Here is a 23,251-nt window from a genome sequence, read left to right on the forward strand (position 1 = left end):
CCATTATAAATGTGTTTGTAAGCTTGTTACCGATTGCTTAATATTAGCTTATTATCAATTCCAGCCAGTGTGCACCACAACTGGTATGTGCTATCCTGCCTGTGGGATGGTAAATATAAAAGATCCCTCGTTATTAATGGAAAATTGTAGCAGGTTTCCTCTCTAAGGACTGTCAGAATTACCAAAAGTGTGAAATCCAAATAGCTGATGATTAATAAATTGGTATGCTCTCATGGTGCACTGGCTGAAACAAATGTATGAAAATGATTAGTATATAGTAAAATGGAGGGAGGTGTACCCCACTTGTATCCAACCACGAGTTCTATTACAGCAATGCAAGATATTTGCATAATCTGCAATAAATCCAATTTTATTTGACTGAAGATACATGCCCACTGAAGTGGCGAAATGGAGAACAAAATGAACAAACACAAATGTTATGATTGTGTAAATAATGTATTATCGTGGTTTTCGTACACATCAGTTTATACACATGTACAATGCCAACCGTATATATTTATATATACACATTCATCCCCAGAATTACAGGAGCTGACAGTTCCATTCATGTGCAGGAAACCCATTCAAAGAGACTTTTCTGTGTTTGCTGAGCGTGTAACAACTTTTCCACAACTACAGCCTTTCTATGACTAACATTACACTATGTATGTATATATATATTCTTTAGAATATCAGTGTTTGTATATTCAATGTGTTTCTGATCGGCCTAATATTTGTAGTAGCACAAACTATATTTTATCTCCCAATAATTTAATACACAAATGTCATGAAAAAAAATATAAATTAGGAAATAAAATTTAAATTGAGCTAAAACTCATTAAGATGCCCAGAAACCAACTGAATGTAGATAGCGTACACTGATGATCTAAAGAAGAAAATATATTTAAGATTTAATGTCATTAAAAAGGTTCCATTAGTAAAAAAAAAAGTTTAAAAAAAGAGAGAAAAAAAAAAGGAGAAAGATTTCAAAGACCACAAACTCTGTAGTGTTTACTTAAGACCTAAATAAAATTAAAAAGAACATCGCCAACTACAATTTTTAAGTTTATTTATGGGTTATAATTAGCGGTGGATATTTGGGGAGCAAGGTTGAGCCATGGCTATTTTTGGTAATGGGGCTTATTCATACTGAATACGATGCGGTGAATGCATGTGTGGCTACAAATACCAAAAGATACCATTTCCAGTGAGACCATAAGAGCCGCCAGTGGCACTAATCCAGTTTGGTCTCACTGGAAACCATTTACTGCCATGTCGCATCCAGTGAATGGGAATGAGGCCATACAAACACAGGTTGAACTAAACCTGCTCTTACATGTAACTACAATCATGTTACAACCACTAACCGGCCAATCATTATAAACATTTAGGAACCTGCTCATAATAGCAACACTGTTGAACCTTTGGTGACTTCTATAAACAGCTTGACTAAAAAAAATAATATCAAGTTGAGAGAACATTTAACTAAGCAATGAACCGTCAGTTTCCTGCACATCCGAGGATGATACACGTCGTACAACAACATTATTTCTAAAGGATTTCTCGGTTTGCTTCAGTCGGCACAGAAGCGTTACTGAGGTTAATGAGTGCTAGAAGCTGGTCAGTGCTACCATAGCAATACACCAAACATGCGTCCATCTCACCTGAAAAAAACCACATGTCGGGCTTTTTAGGTTTTTAAAATTTTAATGCTTTTCAACATATACTGTTCGGTACCGATTTACATTAACGCGAACATATCTCCCCCAAACCTGAAATTTCAATATCACCCAGCTCTACTGGTTGGCTTTCCCCAAGCATCATGCACATAGGTGAATCTTACCGATAGCTCCCTGTATGGTCACACACACATTTTTTCCTTAAGTCGCCACAGATTTTAAAAAATAACACATTGTAAATCTACATGTATACACTGTATAATTATCAGATTGTCAGTATTCTTCAATGTTTAATTTGGGACAAATTTTAAAAGTTACTTTTTCTTTCTTTCATTAAAGAGAAAAAAAAGACCTCTTCATATTAACAACTAGACGATACATGACAGTAATTATTGGTATTTTACATACAAGTATTTAACATTCCTCCATAGGTCCCAACAAAACTGAGGCAGATCAACAGTATACATTTATTTTGGCCAACAATTTACAAACTAAAAGCTAGGATTCCATGTGCTGCTATAGCATGCTTGTGCAGTTTCTTTATATATACCAAACTTCACTGAAAACGCACTGCCCAATTTTTTGTTGTTACTGCTATCATGTGTCTCAGGTTACATACATGTAGGTGTATGGCCAATGTTTAGTTGTTATTGCTATCATGTGTCTCAGGTTACATACATGTACTGTATGGCCAATGTTTAGTTGTTACTGCTATCATGTGTCTCAGGTTACATACATGTAGATTGTGGCCAATTTTTGCCCGATTTCAACAAAAATGCCAGAATCTGGATAACATTTATTTGTATTCGGAATACTGCCAAATATAATGTAGCTAAATAGGGCTGCAAATAAATGACTACATTGTGTGCATTTTTACATGGATTACAAATAATATTGTGGATAGAATGATGGAAATACAAGGTCAAAAGGTTTCAGGCCAGCTCATTTTGCCCGAATTTCTCTATATTTTTTGCACAAATTTGATAATTTGCCCCAGCACAGTGTCGTTATGTTCTGTAAACTGTTAAAAACGATGTCCTGAAATGTAATTTCCTGCATTCTACAAGTAAAATTCATCTCTGCCTTAAGATTTACTACCAATAATATTTCTGATTTGGAAAACTTGGCTAACATACACAAGCTTCTGTCCCGGGTTGGGCTTCTGGCTATCCAAATACGGAACCCGGGACAGAAATGCACGAAACCTTCATGGTATATGAGCATGGCAGAATTCACACACACTCGTACACAAGCTGTCAAAAATGTACACGAGGAATCCCATCTTTACAGCAGCACACTGTATAATGTGGCAGATTGTCATACATACCCAGAGAATCCTCCATACAAATTACACTATCCGACCGGTAATCGATGAACTAAATCTGCAGTTGGCAACAATTTGTCTCGATATCACACTAGCCAGTGGACAGTTCTTCCATTGCAGATTTTATGTAACAAAACGAAAGTTTTAGCCAGACCGATTTAAACCAATAACAGTACATCTGTCCAATGATTAACATACGTTCCATTTATTGAATGAATGGTATTGCATGAATGTTTTCTTTTGGATACAACACTGTATCATAACTGAGATATAGGGAATAGCTTATGAAGTCCAATACAATAATAAAACAATGTGAACGTGACCGTGGGACAACCTTGGTCACTGTACTAATATCTGACAGTGTGTATATAGCATATGAAACGTATCCTTCTCATCTTACTGGTTACAGATATTACAAGTACGGGTCTTATGGATATAAACCAAAAAATACTAATTTATTGGTTGTTTTACATGAACAGGACTACTGAGGAGAATTATAGACCGAGAAATAATTAATAATGACCAATACTAAAAAAGAAGAAGATAAAAACCAAAAAGACTGCATGCTACTTGAGGTATTTTAACTTTTGTAGCATGTTAATACTAAACTAGCCAAATGTGGGACTGTAGGTGTCATTTCTAGGTCAGAGATAGCATGGTGAACTATAAGCAGAAGACTAAATGTACAAACTCTAAACAGGTCAAATCCACAAGCAGTAGCCTAGTACAGGCCTCCACAAGCTACATGGACAACCGATGGCATAACCCACTTCGGTTTTGCCACAGGAAAACTAGTTTAAGTAGTACAACGAAACCCCTGAAAACTGGATGTTTTTCATGGCCCCTTTTTAAATATCGGCACAGAACACAACCTCTGTAACCAGCCTTTTTACTGGTTTCCATGGGTGTCCAGTTTTGATGGGTTTCACTGTAACAAGCTCCGCCACTTGCCACTCCCCATTTGCAATTTTAAAAACATTTTGCAAATGTTATTCCCAGTTGGCAGTGGGAAAAAAAGGTGTAATAATTTGTATTTTGTATGAAAATAGCTGTACGTGTTGCATTTTTTTTAAAGATAATTTGACAAAAATGTTCTGATCACCCAGAGCTAGCTAGCCCTGACAAGTGTAGGCAGCACGTTTGTGTTTTACAATAACATGAAGCTTTGTTCCACATAGGAAGTGGCGAGTCCCGACTGTTGTATACTACTGTAAACATCTGTATACCATCACCAGCCCAGATGCTTAAACGTGCAGCTTGGTTTCGGTGTCATTCATTTTCATTTTCATTCAATCACAGTAACTAATCAAATAGCTTTCTATTACTAGTAGGCTACCATTTTCCCCACAAATCAGATAAATTGTGAACTATATATGCCATCACACTCGCACCCCTAAAATAATTTACAGGGCTTAATATTTTATGTGACCTTTTTGTTTTGTCAATGTGTTGGTTATGTAGATTTAAATTCACACTCACTGCTGAGTTACATAGGAAACCACTACTTGTTTACAATTAATAACTGTTAAAAAAATATTTAAAATTAAGATTGCTTTAAACACTTGCGAAATATTATTTTTATCTGCAAAACAAGGTTGTTTAACTTATATTTGAAATATCAATCTAGTCCAGAACAGCAATACAGGGGTTACGATTAAGTTACTGACTGCAAACATAATTAATGTAACTGAACAATTAGTTACCAAGGTAACAATGACGAAAACTGACTTCAGGGTTACTTAAGATTTTGAAATATTGTCCCCTGAATTTAATACACAAAAAAAGTTGTTTTAAAGAAAGTAGGAAAAAAAATAAAAATAAAAAGTCAACAATGAAATGCATTAATGTAATAAACAGATTTATAAAAATCCTTAAATACCATGTCCATTAGCAAGTGTCATCAGGTTAAAAAAAACACCAAATGATAAGAATTAAAGATTCATTCTGGAGAAGTGAGTGGCTCCGCAAGGTAGAGCAAAAAGGGAAGGGTTCACTCGAAGACAAATTGGCTAAACAGCTGATAAACGAATGAACAGTATGATGAGCCTTTATTTCCTCCCATGGAGAAGACGAAACTGACAGACTGCAGATCTTCAAACAGATATGGAAAATTACCAACAAATTCTACACCTGCTTTAACCCATCTTTGTGGAAAGGTTCAGTGGTAGGAAGTTTGCTTGTTTTGTTTAACGACACCACTAGAGCACATTGATTTATTAATCATCGGCTATTGGATGTGGTTCAGTCACAGAAGCTTTATTGCTCAGCTTACTGTATCTGTCGTTGCTGCGATTGTGATTTCTGTTCTGCAGCTACTAAGTTCAACTCGCACAATTCGTGGTATACTCAAATCACTTTTATTAATAAACAGTTTTAGTTATATATACATCAAACATTATTCCTGCTGCTGTCGGGATTAATAAAAACAAGTCCATCCCTAGAGTAGAGCAATTGGAATGACCAACTGAGACTTGTATTTTCAGGGCACGATCAATCGTTTTATCATTATTTTTTTTAAGAACACAAGAGGGCCTAGTTTGCCTTTTACCCACCTACACACATGATCAGCCTTCGAATATGAATCTTTTGTTCCTGACACAAGGTTTAGACCATTCTTTGGCAAATATATCACCAATGACTGAGCTTTTACTTTGTTGCACTTGAATAAGACAAACATAATTTGACTAACCATTTTCGAACTATATTGACATCCAAGAGAATGTATACATATATAAATTTTTTTACTAATGGCAAGGAAGTAATTCAAAAACCACGTTCCAAAACATTTTGCTGTATCACGAAGTGCATTGTTACGTTTAGATACTGTACTTCATGATACTTTCATATCCCACTGTACTGTTTTGGGTTTTTTTTTTTAAATAATAATCAGGGGTGGGGAATTGGTGAACTGTAAAAAAGAGGAAATCTAGAGGGGTCCCGGATATTCTTGAAATCCCAGGTTAAAATTTGTGCCATCTGACACATTTTGGAGGAAAGGATGATTAAAATGCGAGGAAACGCAATGTTCATGAAAGGAAAACAGCCAATCCGAGGAGAATTTCCACCCCTGTATAATACAATTTTAAGCCTTGTAAGGTTTCTTTTGGATGTCAATGTATTATTTTTTCAAACTATTATTTTCTGTCTAACATAGACTTGACTTACTGTCTCATACAAAACCTTCCTAAACAATCCACATGGGTAAATATATATATATATATATATATATATATATATATATATATATATATATATATATATATATATATATACTATTAATTAAACTAATAACATAGCGCAAAACAAAAGTTGTCGAGGGAGAACCTGGAAATGATTTACAAGCTTGTCAGAGTTAGGAGAATCGCCGAAGAACGAAAACAAATTACTTTTATTAAATCAACAACATTCTTCTTTTAACATTGTCGGTCTTCTTTTTCTCAATCCTCAACATGTAGCTTTTTCTTCTCCGCGTTTACGAGAATCCACAAGATCTTTTTGCAGCACAGAAACTCCCTTCTTAAAGCAATATAAGTGACATGGATATAAACATAGGTATAAAATAAAATAGAAGGAAAAATTGGAGAATATAGCCCACAATACGGCTAGTGCAACCGCTTCGACAACCAGAGGTGCCCATATATAACGAGTATGACCGAACAGGGTTCTCGCTTCGACCCCGTCCTGACCCTCCTACATGGTACGCAGTATGACGCGCTCTACTCACGTATCACTAGCGTGTTGTTAAGAATCGTCAGGGGACTTCAGTTCTTTAATTTGTTTTATCAGGTAGGCTTTTTCATCGTTAAATTGTTCGTCGTCAGAACGGTCGGTATGAAACTTTGTTAGAAAGTCCACTAGTTTTTCCTTGTTTCGTAGGAGTATATCCAAAATTGGCTTTGGCTTATTGGGGTTGGCTACAAACACCTGGAAAAAAAAAAAAAAAAGGGAAACAATTTAAGAAATTTAATGATACTTTTTTTTAGAACAGTCCTTAGATATAACCACAAAAATTAAGTTTGTTTTATTTAATGACACCACTAGAGCACACTAATATAAATCATCGGCTATTGGATGTCAATTAGATATAACAAATTTTTTTAAAGTTTGTTTTGTTTAACAACACCACTAGAGCACACTGATATAAATCATCGGCTATTGGATGTCAATTAGATATAACAAATTTTTTTAAAGTTTGTTTTGTTTAACAACACCACTAGAGGACACTGATATAAATCATCACTATTAGATGTCACTTAAGATATAACACAAAAATTTAAAGTGTTTTGTTTAACAACACCACTAGAGCACACTGATATAAATCATCGGCTATTGGATGTCAATCAGATACATGTATAACAAGAAAAATTGCATGGAATGAAATGTCTTGACTACCATAAACCTTTCCGGGTATCTGATCATCTAGACATGCAACAATAAACCAAGTTTGATTGACCTAGGACTCAACTAAACACATCATTTTACCATTCAATTTTAACACTGACGCCATCTCCGCCATTGGAAAAGTAATACCGTTATCTAGCTTTGTCAATTAATAAAGGTGGGACAGAAATGGAGTAACCGAGTATGAAATAAAATGATTTAATATATACATAGCAATGAAATATCTAGATCTATGGAAACCATAATAGTGATATCAGGTGAAAAGTCATATTTTCGCTGTATTTTAGCTACAGGGAAAATATAGAAATCGTATTTACTTTTTTGTAAAAGTGCCTGATTAAATTATCTCCCTTTGTGTCGTTTCTTCGTATTTAAATTGGATGATTATCAATGCATTTGGTCGTATTTGAAGAATAAAAAAATGTAATTTAAACAACTGTACCTATATAAAAAAAGGGATACGAAGTGCAATTACGATAAAATATCTAAAACTAATTGAATACGAAGCTAACTAATGACACAATGTAGTGTCATTGAGTGCAAGTGTAAGGATTTAACGGCGTTCGATTAGTTTTGTTTTTGTGGGAGTTTTTGGAGGATCGCTTTGTCAGGTATGTTTGCAAAGCAGTATTATTAAATACAAATAATATTTATTTAAATTTCTTTTTAAAAGTGTATGGTCAAGTACATTTTCTGGAAAAGTTCCATAGGAAGAAATATATCAGTGTCACATGTTTTTGATAGGATAAGCGAAAAATATTACCAAAAAAACAAAAGATATTGTCAAAAATTAGGAAAGATGTATATAATAAATAGACAATTTTTATGGTATTTTTTCCAAATATGATTTTTATGTCAACTCGTGATGTGTGAAAACCATATTTTCATTCATTGCTTTGCAATTCGTTCACACATCACTCGTTGACATAAAAATCATATTCGAAAAACCCCATGAAATAGCCTCTATATATTCAGTATTCTGACAAACTGCCTGGGTACAACACAGCTAGCTCTGACACTCATCAAATTCGACAACTGTGAATTTTATAAACAACTGGCAAATTTTATTTTCCAATTTCATATTTTGTTTGAAAAAAACTGCGTTTTAGGTAATAAAAAAATAAATAAAAAATTAATGGATAATACGACAAAATGTTCTGCTTAGCCAGAGCTAGACCTGTAACTTGTAACGAGTTGTTTCGTACTCTGAACTCACCTTAAAGACATGGAAGGCTTCAAATTGAATATTTCGACTTTTCTCTCTCAGCATGTTCATCATCAATTTGAGGTTTTCTGGATTACTGATGTAGCGAGTCATCGTGGTGAAGTTGTGGCGATCTAGCAGCAACTCTCCAAGCAACTGAAACCAAACAACACAGTGACGCCATTAACAACACATTTCTCGCCCCAGCCAGTGCACCACGACTGGTATATCAAAAGGCCATGGTATGTGCTATCCCGTGTGGGATGGTGTATATATAAAACATTCCTTGCTACTACTGGAAAAAATGTGTGGGTTTCCTCTCTAAAATGTGCTTTGTTTAACGACACCACTAGAGCACATTGATTAATTAATCATCGGCTATTGGATGTCAAACATTTGGTAATTGTGACATATAGTCATTAGAGGAAACCCGCTACATTTTTTCCATTAGCAACCAGGGATCGTCTATATGCACCATCCCACAGACAGGATAGTACATACCACAGATTTTGATATACCAGTTGTGCAGAAATGGCTGGAACGAGAAATAACAAAATGGGCCCACTGACGGCATCGATCCCAGACCAACGGCGCAACAGGCGAACACTTTAACCACCGGGCTACGTCCCGCCCACATCTCCTCTCCAAGACTACAGCAGTGTCTGGTGTATCGGCGCGTGTGGTGATTCGGCGCATTTCATATTTTGCTTAAATATGCTTAGGAAGTTGTCATGTTGTCTGTGTTTTTAACAAATTAAAAGTTCAATTCCTTTTTTAAGTATCAACATATTTATTGTTATGGGTGCCTATTAAAAATAATTAGAATTATCAATAATTATATCATAATTTCAAAATAAATCATTCACCTGTATATAAACACGAAGTAGGTCAGCCTTATTGATATTAAGAATGTTAACACCAGTCTAAAAACACCTTTCTCGCATTTTTTAAATTATAGTAAACGGTATAATTATTTGTTTCAGTTAATTTTATTTAAACTGAAAAGGAAAACACAGACAAATGCAAACAAAACAAAAGTTTTACACCTTAATTGACAACATTCCAATTCATTATTGTCACACTGTTACCAAAAAATAAAAGCGAAATAAGATCCACGTGTGTGCACAATCTACCGAAGGAAAAAAAATCCGTGTAGGCATCTTAGCCATGCATGACAATGAACATGTATGCATTTGCAGTACTGTGCCACTCAAGAAAACAATTCTGAAACTGATCATGAGATGGGTCATGTGTGATCGTTCATTTTCATAGAAATATTTTTAACAAGACAAAACAAAAAAAGTATTAAAATAATCCTGGGACAATAAGTGTAACATTTATGGGATACACAGTTAAATCATGGGCAGTCTATAAATAGCGGGGTCACCTATCCACATCTACTGTGCCGAATCACCGGACATGCAAATCGTTTTGGATACAAGGGGGTGTCTACATTTATACACCATTTTAAAATGTTTATTTACTACAGACATAAAACAATTTATAGTGTATCTGAGATTATGCAATGCTTCATTGGTGAGAGACACATTTTATTAAGTATTTCACAGTGTTCACAAAGAACATGGTCTTTGAATGCTTAGGTGCGCTGATACACCAGACAGCACTGTATATGTCAAAATTACCAAATGTTTGACATCCAATAGCCGATAATTAATACATCAATGTGCATTAGTGATGTCGTTATACAAAACAAACTTTTAACCATTAACAAGAAAAATAGCGGCAGAGCTGGGCAGTATTCACATTCGAGGTTCGGTATCAGTATTTTACTTTGGTATTGGTAGCATATGTGGACTAGTATTGATCTATGTGAAGTGTACGTGGGCTGGTATTGATCTATGTGAAGTATACGTGGGCTGGTATTGATCTATGTGAAGTGTACGTGGGCTGGTATTGATCTATGTGAAGTGTACGTGGGCTGGTATTGATCTATGTGAAGTGTACGTGGGCTGGTATTGATCTATGTGTAGTGTACGTGGACTGTTATTGATCTATATGTGTAGTGTACGTGGGCTGGTATTGATCTATGTGAAGTGTACGTGGGCTGGTATTGATCTATGTGTAGTGTACGTGGGCTGGTATTGATCTATGTGTAGTGTACGTGGGCTGGTATTGATCTATGTGAAGTGTACGTGGGCTGGTATTGATCTATGTGAAGTGTACGTGGGCTGGTATTGATCTATGTGTAGTGTACGTGGGCTGGTATTGATCTATGTGTAGTGTACGTGGGCTGGTATTGATCTATGTGTAGTGTACGTGGGCTGGTATTGATCTATGTGTAGTGTACGTGGGCTGGTATTGATCTATATGTGTAGTGTACGTGGACTGTTATTGATCTATGTGTAGTGTACGTGGGCTGGTATTGATCTATATGTGTAGTGTACGTGGGCTGGTATTGATCTATATGTGTAGTGTACGTGGACTGTTATTGATCTATGTGTAGTGTACGTGGGCTGGTATTGATCTATATGTGTAGTGTACGTGGGCTGGTATTGATCTATATGTGTAGTGTACGTGGGCTGGTACCTTTAGAGCCTGTCTCCTGGTCACGTAGTTGTCGGAGTTTAGTAAGGCCTGGTAGTGGGTGAACACTCTGTCATAATTACTCTCGAGAAACTCAGCAGACAGCATCTTGTGCTTCGTTAACAGTTCCTGCAAATACAAAACACACACCAATATTTAGACAATGTTTGCTAAGAAAGAAATGTTTTATTTAACGACACACTCAACACATTTTATTTAAGGTTAAATGGTATCAAACATATGGTTAAGGACCACACAGATATTGAGAAAGGAAGGAAGGAAATGTTTTATTTAACGATGCACTCAACATTTTATTTGCGGTTATACGGCGTCGGACATATGGTTAAGGACCACACAGATATTGAGAGAGGAAACCTGCTGTCGCCACCTCATGGGCTACTCTTTCCGATTAGCATTAAGGGACCTTTTATATGCACCATCACATAGACAGGATAGTACATACCACGGCCTCTGTTACACCAGTTGTGGAGCACTGGCTGGAACAAGAAATAGCCCAATGGGCCCACCGACAGGGATCGATCCTAGATCGATCACGAATCAGGTGAGCGCTGTACCACTGATGAGAGAGGAAAACCAATGGGGCCTTTCGACGGTAATCGATTCCAGACAGTCTGCGCATTGAGCGAGCGCTTTAACACTGGACTACGTCCCACACCAGCCACAGACAAAATGTAATTTAAAAACATACACATATATATTGAGAACAAGGTTAAATTGGGGTTATAGCTAGATCTCAATACCATTATTATTGAAGTTGAGTACATCTGCTTATTGAAAAAGATTGTGACAAACGCTGCCAAGTTTGTCACTGTTTGGCAGAGGTAAATAATTTATCACTGTTCAAATTCAACACCACAAATATTTTACAAAGAATATTTCATCTACTTCTTAACTACCGAGTCGATGTTTCTAAAAACAAACCCGTCCACCTGTTCTTTATTATTGTCACTAGGAGATAGGAAAGACCTGTATACTTCAAAAGATCACGTGTGCACACAGTCAGTTTGCATATTAAATATTAAGTTACCTTGAATGTTGAGAATGCATCTGATGCAATGTCGAACGTAGAAACTTCAACGTATTGAAAGAAGTTGTAGAACTGTTCAGAATAAAGCATAATTTTTGCCAATGATTCGTAGCGGCAACATTCTCGTAGCATCATTCCGCAGTTGAGAGCTATCTCCTGCGTTTCATAACTGAAAGCAACCAGAAAACACATTTATTTCATTACACATCCCCAAATTCAATACTACAATGTAGTGGCTTTCAAAAGACTCTACTGATTTTTTTACCCCATGCGTATTAATTTTTACATATTAAAACCTTTTTGTGCATTTTCTTCCCCTTTACACAGAGTATGACAAATATTTTTAAACGTCACTAGCCACAGGGCTAGTGGGTTTGTGAAAACCACTAGCCCACCAAGATAAAGCACTAGCCCAAATTCCTGATAAATTATAGTTGGATTTTTATATAATTTTTGTAACATAACACATCTTTGAGTATAACAGTAAAATAAAACAAACACTTAAATCATGTGTAACTTTCGGTTTTTTGTCGTGTTGTACGTTTGGTTTTTTGCCAAGTGTGATCCATTGTCATTGTTCCGTTTTCGCTTTTGCCCTCCCTCCAGAAAAAATAATTGAGCAAACTCATGGTCGATATCTAAAACAACTATCAAAATAATTAAATTTAAATGAGGGTACGACAGTGTGACACACAGTAATAGATGGTTCAGTGTATTCGATATTGGGTTATACATTTAGGGCCCTACTATTTATGTCGCCAGGAACGGTGATGCCAATTGCTCAAATACAGGGCATTATCCCCGTGTCAGACTGATATCAAAAGAATATAACGGCGACATCTAATCCGTTGTTAATTGATGAACAAAAAAGGTATCATCTTGTATCGGCAGCTGTGATGCATTATCCAGACCGCTACACATAATAGGCCAAGCAGAGTCATTGCATGTGCGGTTACCATTAAAGTAAATTGTTTTCCTGATTGCCGATAACCACATGTCAGCGAAGTGTTAAATTAGAAAACAATAGGTAAATAAAACAAACTGAAATTCAAAGCATGACTGGGGTTTACTTGATTGAGATTAACCTGTCGTCGCGATTGGTGATTTCCAAGTTCTTAGCCTAAAACATATGTGCAAGATTAACTACCACGTGACGTGTCCAATCAATCAAGACTTATTTCCTGTGCCAGAAACTTGAAAGGGAAAAATAAACAATGCATGCTGTAACTGTGGCGATGTAGAGATAGCATGTTACTGCAGTTTGCAGACCTAGTTCAAGTGGATTATTATTATATACTGATTGCGTTGTTGATATTATTCGATGACAAACAACACAATAAAATTTATTAAACGAAATTTCAGCCGAGAAAAAAAACACAAAAAACCCCCACACGATCGAGCGAGCTTAAAAACCACTAGCCACGGGCGTCGGGCTAGCGGATTTGTTGAACTCTGCTTTACAGTTTTGAAGAGGGGTGATTGGGGAGAGGTAATTTTGTTCACAGATTGTTAAAACTTGCACTATTTTATAATAGTCAAAACGTTCATGTGTTACCATTACGATTTCGGCCATTACATTTTCAAGTTATTTTAATCTAATTAAACTTAAGATTGAGGTGAAATATTTTGAGGTCAGCATGTTTGTGCTTAATTTGGGCATGATTATTTCGAGCATATATGCATTTAGGACACAATGTTTATCACCTTGAATTTGATGCAATCTAAAGTCCTGTCTTTAATACCTCAGAGCACTTTACTGTTCATAGCACAACAGCTGTGGGGGTAACAGAACAAGACGACATTGTTTTACCCCCGACAGCACAACAGCAGACTGGTTTATTTCTGAAACACTTTATGGGCACAGCATACCCTAAGTCAAATTGTTAACTCATCGGTCATGAAATATAATCCACATTTAACTGAGAAATCAGTTAGCTGGGTAAAAATGGTATGAACTGACTTCTGATTACCTAAAATGTTGAAATATTGTTCCCGACGAAGGAAAAAGCCGTACACTATGGGGAAGTACTGGTATAGAGCACCTCTAAATGCGCACATTGTTAGACCCCACAGCTTACCTTCCCACGAGTAGAAAGAGGAGCTAGATGGCCCCTCCATACACAGTGTTAGACCCCACAGCTTACCTTCCCACGAGGAGAAAGAGGAACTAGATGGCCCCTCCATACACAGTGTTAGACCCCACAGCTTACCTTCCCACGAGGAGAAAGAGGAGCTAGATGGCCCCTCCATACACAGTGTTAGACCCCACAGCTTACCTTCCCACGAGGAGAAAGAGGAGCTAGATGGCCCCTCCATACAGTGTTAGACCCCACAGATTACCTTCCCACGAGTAGAAAGAGGAGCTAGATGGCCCCTCCATACACAGTGTTAGATCCCACAGCTTACCTTCCCATGAGTAGAAAGAGGAGCTAGATGGCCCCTCCATACAGTGTTAGACCCCACAGCTTACCTTCCCATGAGTAGAAAGAGAAGCTAGATGGCCCCTCCACACAGTGTTAGACCCCACAGCTTACCTTCCCACGAGTAGAAAGAGGAGCTAGATGGCCCCTCCATACACAGTGTTAGACCCCACAGCTTACCTTCCCACGAGTAGAAAGAGGAGCTAGATGGCCCCTCCATACAGTATTAGACCCCACAGCTTACCTTCCCACGAGTAGAAAGAGGAGCTAGATGGCCCCTCCATACACAGTGTTAGACCCCACAGCTTACCTTCCCACGAGGAGAAAGAGGAGCTAGATGGCCCCTCCACACAGTGTTAGACCCCACAGCTTACCTTCCCACGAGTAGAAAGAGGAGCTAGATGGCCCCTCCATACAGTGTTAGACCCCACAGCTTACCTTCCCAAGAGTAGAAAGAGGAGCTAGATGGCCCCTCCATACACAGTGTTAGACCCCACAGCTTACCTTCCCATGAGGAGAAAGAGGAGCTAGATGGCCCCTCCATACACAGTGTTAGACCCCACAGCTTACCTTCCCATGAGGAGAAAGAGGAGCTAGATGGCCCCTCCATACACAGTGTTAGACCCCACAGCTTACCTTCCCATGAGGAGAAAGAGGAGCTAGATGGCCCCTCCATACAGTGTTAGACCCCACAGCTTACCTTCCCAAGAGTAGAAAGAGGAGCTAGATGGCCCCTCCATACAGTGTTAGACCCCACAGCTTACCTTCCCATGAGGAGAAAGAGGAGCTAGATGGCCCCTCCATACAATGTTAGACCCCACAGCTTACCTTCCCATGAGGAGAAAGAGAAGCTAGATGGCCCCTCCATACAATGTTAGACCCCACAGCTTACCTTCCCATGAGGAGAAAGAGAAGCTAGATGGCCCCTCCATACACAGTGTTAAGACCCCACAGCTTACCTTCCCATGAGGAGAAAGAGAAGCTAGATGGCCCCTCCATACACAGTGTTAAGACCCCACAGCTTACCTTCCCATGAGGAGAAAGAGAAGCTAGATGGCCCCTCCATACACAGTGTTAAGACCCCACAGCTTACCTTCCCATGAGGAGAAAGAGAAGCTAGATGGCCCCTCCATACACAGTGTTAGACCCCACAGCTTACCTTCCCATGAGGAGAAAGAGAAGCTAGATGGCCCCTCCATACAATGTTAGACCCCACAGCTTACCTTCCCAAGAGTAGAAAGAGAAGCTAGATGGCCCCTCCATACAATGTTAGACCCCACAGCTTACCTTCCCATGAGGAGAAAGAGAAGCTAGATGGCCCCTCCATACACAGTGTTAGACCCCACAGCTTACCTTCCCATGAGGAGAAAGAGGAGCTAGATGGCCCCTCCATACACAGTGTTAGACCCCACAGCTTACCTTCCCACGAGGAGAAAGAGGAGCTAGATGGACCCCACAGCTTACCTTCCCACGAGTAGAAAGAGGAGCTAGATGGCCCCTCCATACACAGTGTTGGACCCCACAGCTTACCTTCCCACGAGGAGAAAGAGGAGCTAGATGGCCCCTCCATACACAGTGTTGGACCCCACAGCTTACCTTCCCACGAGGAGAAAGAGAAGCTAGATGGCCCCTCCATACACAGTGTTAGACCCCACAGCTTACCTTCCCACGAGGAGCTAGATGGCCCCTCCATACAGTGTTGGACCCCACAGCTTACCTTCCCACGAGGAGAAAGAGGAGCTAGATGGCCCCTCCATACACAGTGTTGGACCCCACAGCTTACCTTCCCACGAGGAGAAAGAGGAGCTAGATGGCCCCTCCATACACAGTGTTGGACCCCACAGCTTACCTTCCCACGAGGAGAAAGAGAAGCTAGATGGCCCCTCCATACAGTGTTAGACCCCACAGCTTACCTTCCCACGAGGAGAAAGAGGAGCTAGATGGCCCCTCCATACACAGTGTTAGACCCCACAGCTTACCTTCCCATGAGTAGAAAGAGGAGCTAGATGGCCCCTCCATACACAGTGTTAGACCCCACAGCTTACCTTCCCATGAGGAGAAAGAGAAGCTAGATGGCTCCTCCACACAGTGTTAGACCCCACAGCTTACCTTCCCATGAGTAGAAAGAGGAGCTAGATGGCCCCTCCATACAATGTTAGATCCCACAGCTTACCTTCCCACGAGGAGAAAGAGAAGCTAGATGGCCCCTCCATACACAGTGTTAGACCCCACAGCTTACCTTCCCATGAGGAGAAAGAGGAGCTAGATGGCCCCTCCATACACAGTGTTAGACCCCACAGCTTACCTTCCCATGAGGAGAAGGAGCTAGATGGCCCCTCCATACACAGTGTTAGACCCCACAGCTTACCTTCCCATGAGGAGAAAGAGGAGCTAGATGGCCCCTCCATACACAGTGTTAGACCCCACAGCTTACCTTCCCACGAGTAGAAAGAGGAGCTAGATGGCCCCTCCATACACAGTGTTAGACCCCACAGCTTACCTTCCCATGAGGAGAAAGAGGAGCTCCGGTTTCACACAGATATATTCAACAGTCGGCGAACGGGTGCCAATCTGTCGACGCAGCAAATTGTTAAAAATAGCAACCACATCTTTTCTTCCCTGAAATAAAATACAAACAACTTAATAGACTGACCCCAGTTCACAACTATTGCTAATACATGTATGTTTCCGACTAACGGAGCCTTTTTCACAACTAAACTACAGGCATTTCTCATCATTCTAATGTTTGTTACTTTGTAGCAGATCAATTTCAGTTTACTTCCTGATAAAAATTTGTTTACAATATACCAGGGATTTATCCAGGATTTTCTGCCATAGTTCCACGTTTGATGGGAATAGGAAAATAAGCACAAGTAAATCATACTTAGGATATTTTTTTAGACCATTGAATGATGCAGTACACCACTGTTAAATGAATTTATTATAACACACTGTTATAATGAATTTATATATATATATATATATATATATATATATATATATATATATATATATATATATATATATATATACTGGGAATTTTTAACATCAAAATTGGGATTTTTCAGTTTAACTTTCTTCTGGGAAGGGCCATGTTTGGACCCACAGAACACCTGGATAAATCCCTAATAAATTTAACAAATTATTGGGAAGCAATTGGATATACAGACTTTCATACTCTGACCAGAACCACATTGGTTATACAGACTTTGATACTCTGACCAGAACCACATTGGATATACAGACTTTGATACTCTGACCAGAACCACATTGGCTATACAGACTTTGATACTCTCACCAGAACCACATTGGCTATACAGACTTTGATACTCTGACCAAGAAGAGGCAGGACATAGCCCAGTGGTAAAATGCCCAGAACCACATTGGATATACAGACTTTGATACTCTCACCAGAACCACATTGGCTATACAGACTTTGATACTCTCACCAGAACCACATTGGCTATACAGACTTTGATACTCTCACCAGAACCACATTGGCTATAGATACAGACTTTGATACTCTCACCAGAACCACATTGGCTATACAGACTTTGATATTCTGACCAAGAAGGGGCAGGACATAGCCCAGTGGTAAAATGACCAGAACCACATTGGATATACAGACTTTGATATTCTGACCAAGATGGGGCAGGACATTGCCCAGTGGTAAAATGCTCGCTTGATGTGAGGTTGGTTTAAGATCGATCCCTGCCTGTGGGCCCATTGGGCTATTTCTCGTTCCAGCCATTGCCCCACGACTAGTATATCAAAGGCTGTGGTATGTGCTATCCTGTCTGTGGTATAGTGCATATAAAATATCGCTTGTTACTAATGGAAAATGTAGCGGGTTTCCTCTCTTAGACTATATGTCAAAATTACTAAATGTTTAACATCCAACAGCCGATGATTAATAAATTGGGAGAGAATTATATGAATACAAAAAGAATTTCAATTATAAAGACCACATACATATTGATGTGTTATCGTTAACTTTACCGTTAATAACTATTTCAAATCTTCCTTTTTATGTTTTATGTTTTATTTAACGATGCACAACACATTTTATTTATGGTTATATGACATTGGATGTATGGTTAAGAACCATACAGATATTGAGAGAGGAAACCTGCTGTTACTACTCTTTCGATTAGCAACAAGGGTGCTTTTGTATGCACCATCCCATAGACAGGATAGCACATACCACTGCTTTTGATATACCAGTCATGGTGCACTGGCTGGAGCGACAAATAGCCCAATAGGCCCACTGACAGGGATCGATCCTAAATCGACCGTGCATCAAGCGAGCGCTTTACCACTGGGCTACATCTCAGCCCTCATTCATTATGTATACCGTATATTGCCGTGTATTAGCCGTGTATTAGCCGTATATTGCCGTGTATTAGCCGTATATTGCCGTGTATTAGCCGTATATTGCCGTGTATTAGCCGACTCCTTGGATAAGCAGACCTCTAAGTTTGACCCTAAATATCTAGTACAAAATCATCGGCCTTGTGTATAAGCCGAAGTCATCTTTTGTCCAGCTGTATGTTGTATCGATTTCAATAATACTGTCAACAAATAGACTTGTGCTTTTCTTGTTCATTATATTCGTTTTCCCTTTAATTATTACAAACACGGTAATCGCGATCGCAATCAATGTGGCAATGCTAACATCTACCATGCCGTGAAAAATAATTTAGAACTGATAAAGCATAACAGAAAAATAAATAATTCAAGCTGTAACAATATATCACTGCACACAAGTAATTAATTTATTCACTGGACAGCAAAAAGTAAAATCATTGGGGCGTATTTAATCCCCCACCACACACACAGAAACAAAAGATCATGTGGTCCGTGACTGCAGCTGTTTACCGTATATGGTATGGTCATGTGACAATTGTGGGAGTAATTATTGTCCTGAAATTCATGGTTATGTTTTTTCAGTCGGTAATGTTAATAATCAGCTTAATTTATTTATGGCATTACTTTACAGTTTAATGCGTCCTCCCAACAAAAACAATAATATTAGAAATATAATACTTGTTTGAAGAAAAACACAGTTTTGTCTCTTAAATTTGCTATATGAAAGACGGGTCCCAGTACAGATCAAACAAAGATGGTCGACAGTTGGAAAGATTAGTTTTCACCATTGAAATGACAATAAAACCAGTAATTTTTTATTATTATTCATCAAACTTATAATGCATTCAAGAACAAAAAACTGCGTAATATTGCATGATGGGGTGTTTTATTTATACTGTGCACAAATTATTGTTACATAATCTGTGAAAGGCTAAGGGTCTGATCAAAATTTATAAGTGGCGGTCGGGAGTAGTTTTGATCGGAATTTTACGCTCCAATTTGTTGCCTCCGTGTATAAGCCGACTCTCTTCTTTTGGAATGTGTTTCTAGACTTCAAAAGTCGGCTAATACACGGCAATATACGGTACATGAAAACAAACACCATGCCTAACATATGTACATCAATTCCATCAACTAAACTGTGGGAATAATTAGAATTAACTTCTCCCCACACAATCGATTATGGATTTTTATAATCGATATTACATCCATATATAGCCAAACAGATTTATCATTTTATCATGCAACCACTGTTTGTATTGGCCAATGATGATGACTGATTAAAAAGAAAGTCATAAACGCTTACTAACAGATTATGACTACTGAAGTCACGCATATGACGTCACATGCATATCAACATTACAGAATTGCTCATTTGACCTATAGGTCATTGTATAATGTAGTTTGAAATAACAGCTTTTGCCCTCAATTTTTATGGACTGCATGCAGGACAAACCCAAACTGACCGCACATCAAGCGAGGGCTTTACCACTAGGCTACGTACGTCCCGCCCCTCCATTATATAGAAAATAACTAGTTAATGACATGGGATATGGGCTCTATCCTGTTGAGGCTAAATAGGAAACTTCCCATTCTTACCTTCACAGGATAAAGCCAATATCCTATGTTATGAGCTAGTTATTTTCTATATAATGGAGGGGCAGGACGTAGCCCAGTGGTAAAGCGCAGGCTTGATGCGCGGTCGGTTTGGGATCAATCCGCATCGGTGGGCCCATTAGACTGTTTCTCATTCCAGCCTTTACATGACATCAAAGACTGTGGTATGTGCTATCCTGTTTATGGGATGGTGTATATTAAAAGATCCCATAGCTACCAATATATGACATCCAATAGCCGATGATTAATAAAAAATCAATGTCCTCTAGTGGTGTCATTAAACAAAACAAACTTTTAACTTTTCCCCACGCAATCGATCACAGGTTTTATTTTTAATAATTGATTATTACACGGGTACAGCCAAACCATTCAATTTGCGACTATAATGGCCTGCTGGAAGCTGCTGCCTACCTCGAAGTCGATCTTGCTGAGGTTGACGATGAAGAGCAGGAGGACATTACTCTGGTACATCTCCTGTGCTAGCTGCGCCACGTGCTCCGTCTGGGGCTCCTGGTCGGCCGTCCCGTACAGCATGTTCTTGATGGCCTGCAGCGTTTCACTAACCTGCAGAACAAACAGGCAAACACTGTGACACAGGCGAACACTTGTAACACAGGCATCACACCAGCGAACACCGTAAAACAGGCGAACACTAACACAGGCATCACACTGTAACACAGGCAAACACTGTGACACCGGCAACACACTGTAACACAGGTGAACACTGTAATGTTCACAGGCATCACACTGTAATGTTCACAGGCATCACACTGTGACACAGGCATCACACTGTGACACAGGCATCACACTGTGACACAGGTGAACACTTAACACCGGCGAACACTGTAACACTGGCATCACACTGTAACACAGGCATCACACTGTAACACAGGCATCACACTGTAACACAGGTGAACACTGTAACACAGGTGAACACTGTAACACAGGCATCACACTGTAACACGGCCGAACACTAACACAGGCATCACACTGTAACACCGGGGAACACTGTAACACAGGCATCACAATGTAACACAGGTGAACAACACAGGCAAACAACACAAGCATCACACTGTAACACAGGCAGACAACACAAGTATCACACTAACACAGGCAAAAACAATCATCACACTAACACAGAACAACACGCCCATCACACAGTAACACAGGAGAACAACACAAGCATCACACTGTAACACAGGCACACAAGAAAACATACATCAGACATCGAAATAGGTAGAGTGCCTGGTAAGCTATAGGTTACGAAAATATTTTTCAAATTTACAATTCTCATTGTCGTTCCTTCACAAACATGCTTATTAGTATTAGTCCCATACCAGATCAACCAGAGGGGACTATAGGTTTAATTTTCATCCTTTTGTCTGTCTCCCAGTTTTCCAGATGTTTATATTTAATATGTACTGAAGCATGGCACCAGTGAGGCCGATGTCTATATGTAACGTGTACTCTAGCATGACACCAGTGAGGCTGATATCTATATTTAATATGTTCTCAAGCACGGCACCAGTGAGGCTGATATCTATATTTAATATGTACTCAAGCATGACACCAGTGAGGCCGATATCTATATTTAATATGTTGTCAAGCACAGCACCAGTGAGGCTGATATTTATATTTAATATGTACTCAAGCACGACACCAGTGAGGCCGATATCTATATTTAATATGTACTCAAGCAACACCAGTGAGGCCGATATCTATATTTAATATGTACTCAAGCACGACACCAGTGAGGCTGATATCTATATTTAATATGTACTCAAGCACGGCACCAGTGAGGCTGATATCTATATATTTAATATGTTCTCAAGCACGGCACCAGTGAGGCCGATATCTATATATTTAATATGTTCTCAAGCACGGCACCAGTGAGGCCAATATCTATATTTAATGTGTTCTCAAGCACGGCACCAGTGAGGCCGATATCTATATATTTAATGTGTTCTCAAGCACGGCACCAGTGAGGCCGATATCTATATTTAATGTGCTCTCAAGCACGACACCAGTGAGGCCGATATCTATATTTAATGTGCTCTCGAGCACGGCACCAGTGAGGCCGATATCTATATTTAATGTGCTCTCGAGCACGACACCAGTGAGGCCGATATCTATATTTAATGTGTACTCAAGCACGACACCAGTGAGGCCGATATCTATATTTAATGTGTACTCAAGCACGACACCAGTGAGGCCGATATCTATATATTTAATGTGTTCTCAAGCACGGCACCAGTGAGGCCGATATCTATATTTAATGTGCTCTCAAGCACGACACCAGTGAGGCCGATATCTATATTTAATGTGCTCTCAAGCACGACACCAGTGAGGCCGATATCTATATTTAATGTGCTCTCAAGCACGGCACCAGTGAGGCCGATATCTATATTTAATGTGCTCTCAAGCACGGCACCAGTGAGGCCGATATCTATATTTAATGTGCTCTCAAGCACGGCACCAGTGAGGCCGATATCTATATTTAATATGTACTCAAGCACGACACCAGTGAGGCCGATATCTATATTTAATATGTACTCAAGCACGACACCAGTGAGGCCGATATCTATATTTAATGTGTACTCAAGAATGGCACCAGTGAGGCCGATATCTATATATTTAATGTGTACT

The 23,251-nt window shown here is 39.0% G+C and overlaps 1 protein-coding gene across 3 annotated transcripts in view; it reads right to left on the minus strand.

Annotated features, from left to right (window-relative positions):
* Positions 1–437: 437 nt before the first annotated feature.
* The window catches only part of LOC121375870 (protein Mo25-like), a 37,748-nt gene continuing 14,934 nt past the window's right edge, over positions 438–23,251 (minus strand). For all 3 annotated transcript variants that reach the window (XM_041503558.1, XM_041503566.1, XM_041503549.1), the window contains exons 3-8: positions 21,017–21,169; positions 17,121–17,239; positions 12,201–12,369; positions 11,156–11,281; positions 8,621–8,764; positions 438–6,927 (exon numbers count right to left, since the gene is read on the minus strand). In XM_041503558.1, the coding sequence (XP_041359492.1) occupies positions 6,745–6,927; positions 8,621–8,764; positions 11,156–11,281; positions 12,201–12,369; positions 17,121–17,239; positions 21,017–21,169 (894 nt within the window). In that variant the 3' untranslated portion in view covers positions 438–6,744. The remainder of the gene's footprint in view (positions 6,928–8,620; positions 8,765–11,155; positions 11,282–12,200; positions 12,370–17,120; positions 17,240–21,016; positions 21,170–23,251) is intronic.

Source organism: Gigantopelta aegis, chromosome 1 (assembly GCF_016097555.1).
Source record: "Gigantopelta aegis isolate Gae_Host chromosome 1, Gae_host_genome, whole genome shotgun sequence".
In the NCBI taxonomy this organism is placed as follows: domain Eukaryota; kingdom Metazoa; phylum Mollusca; class Gastropoda; order Neomphalida; family Peltospiridae; genus Gigantopelta; species Gigantopelta aegis.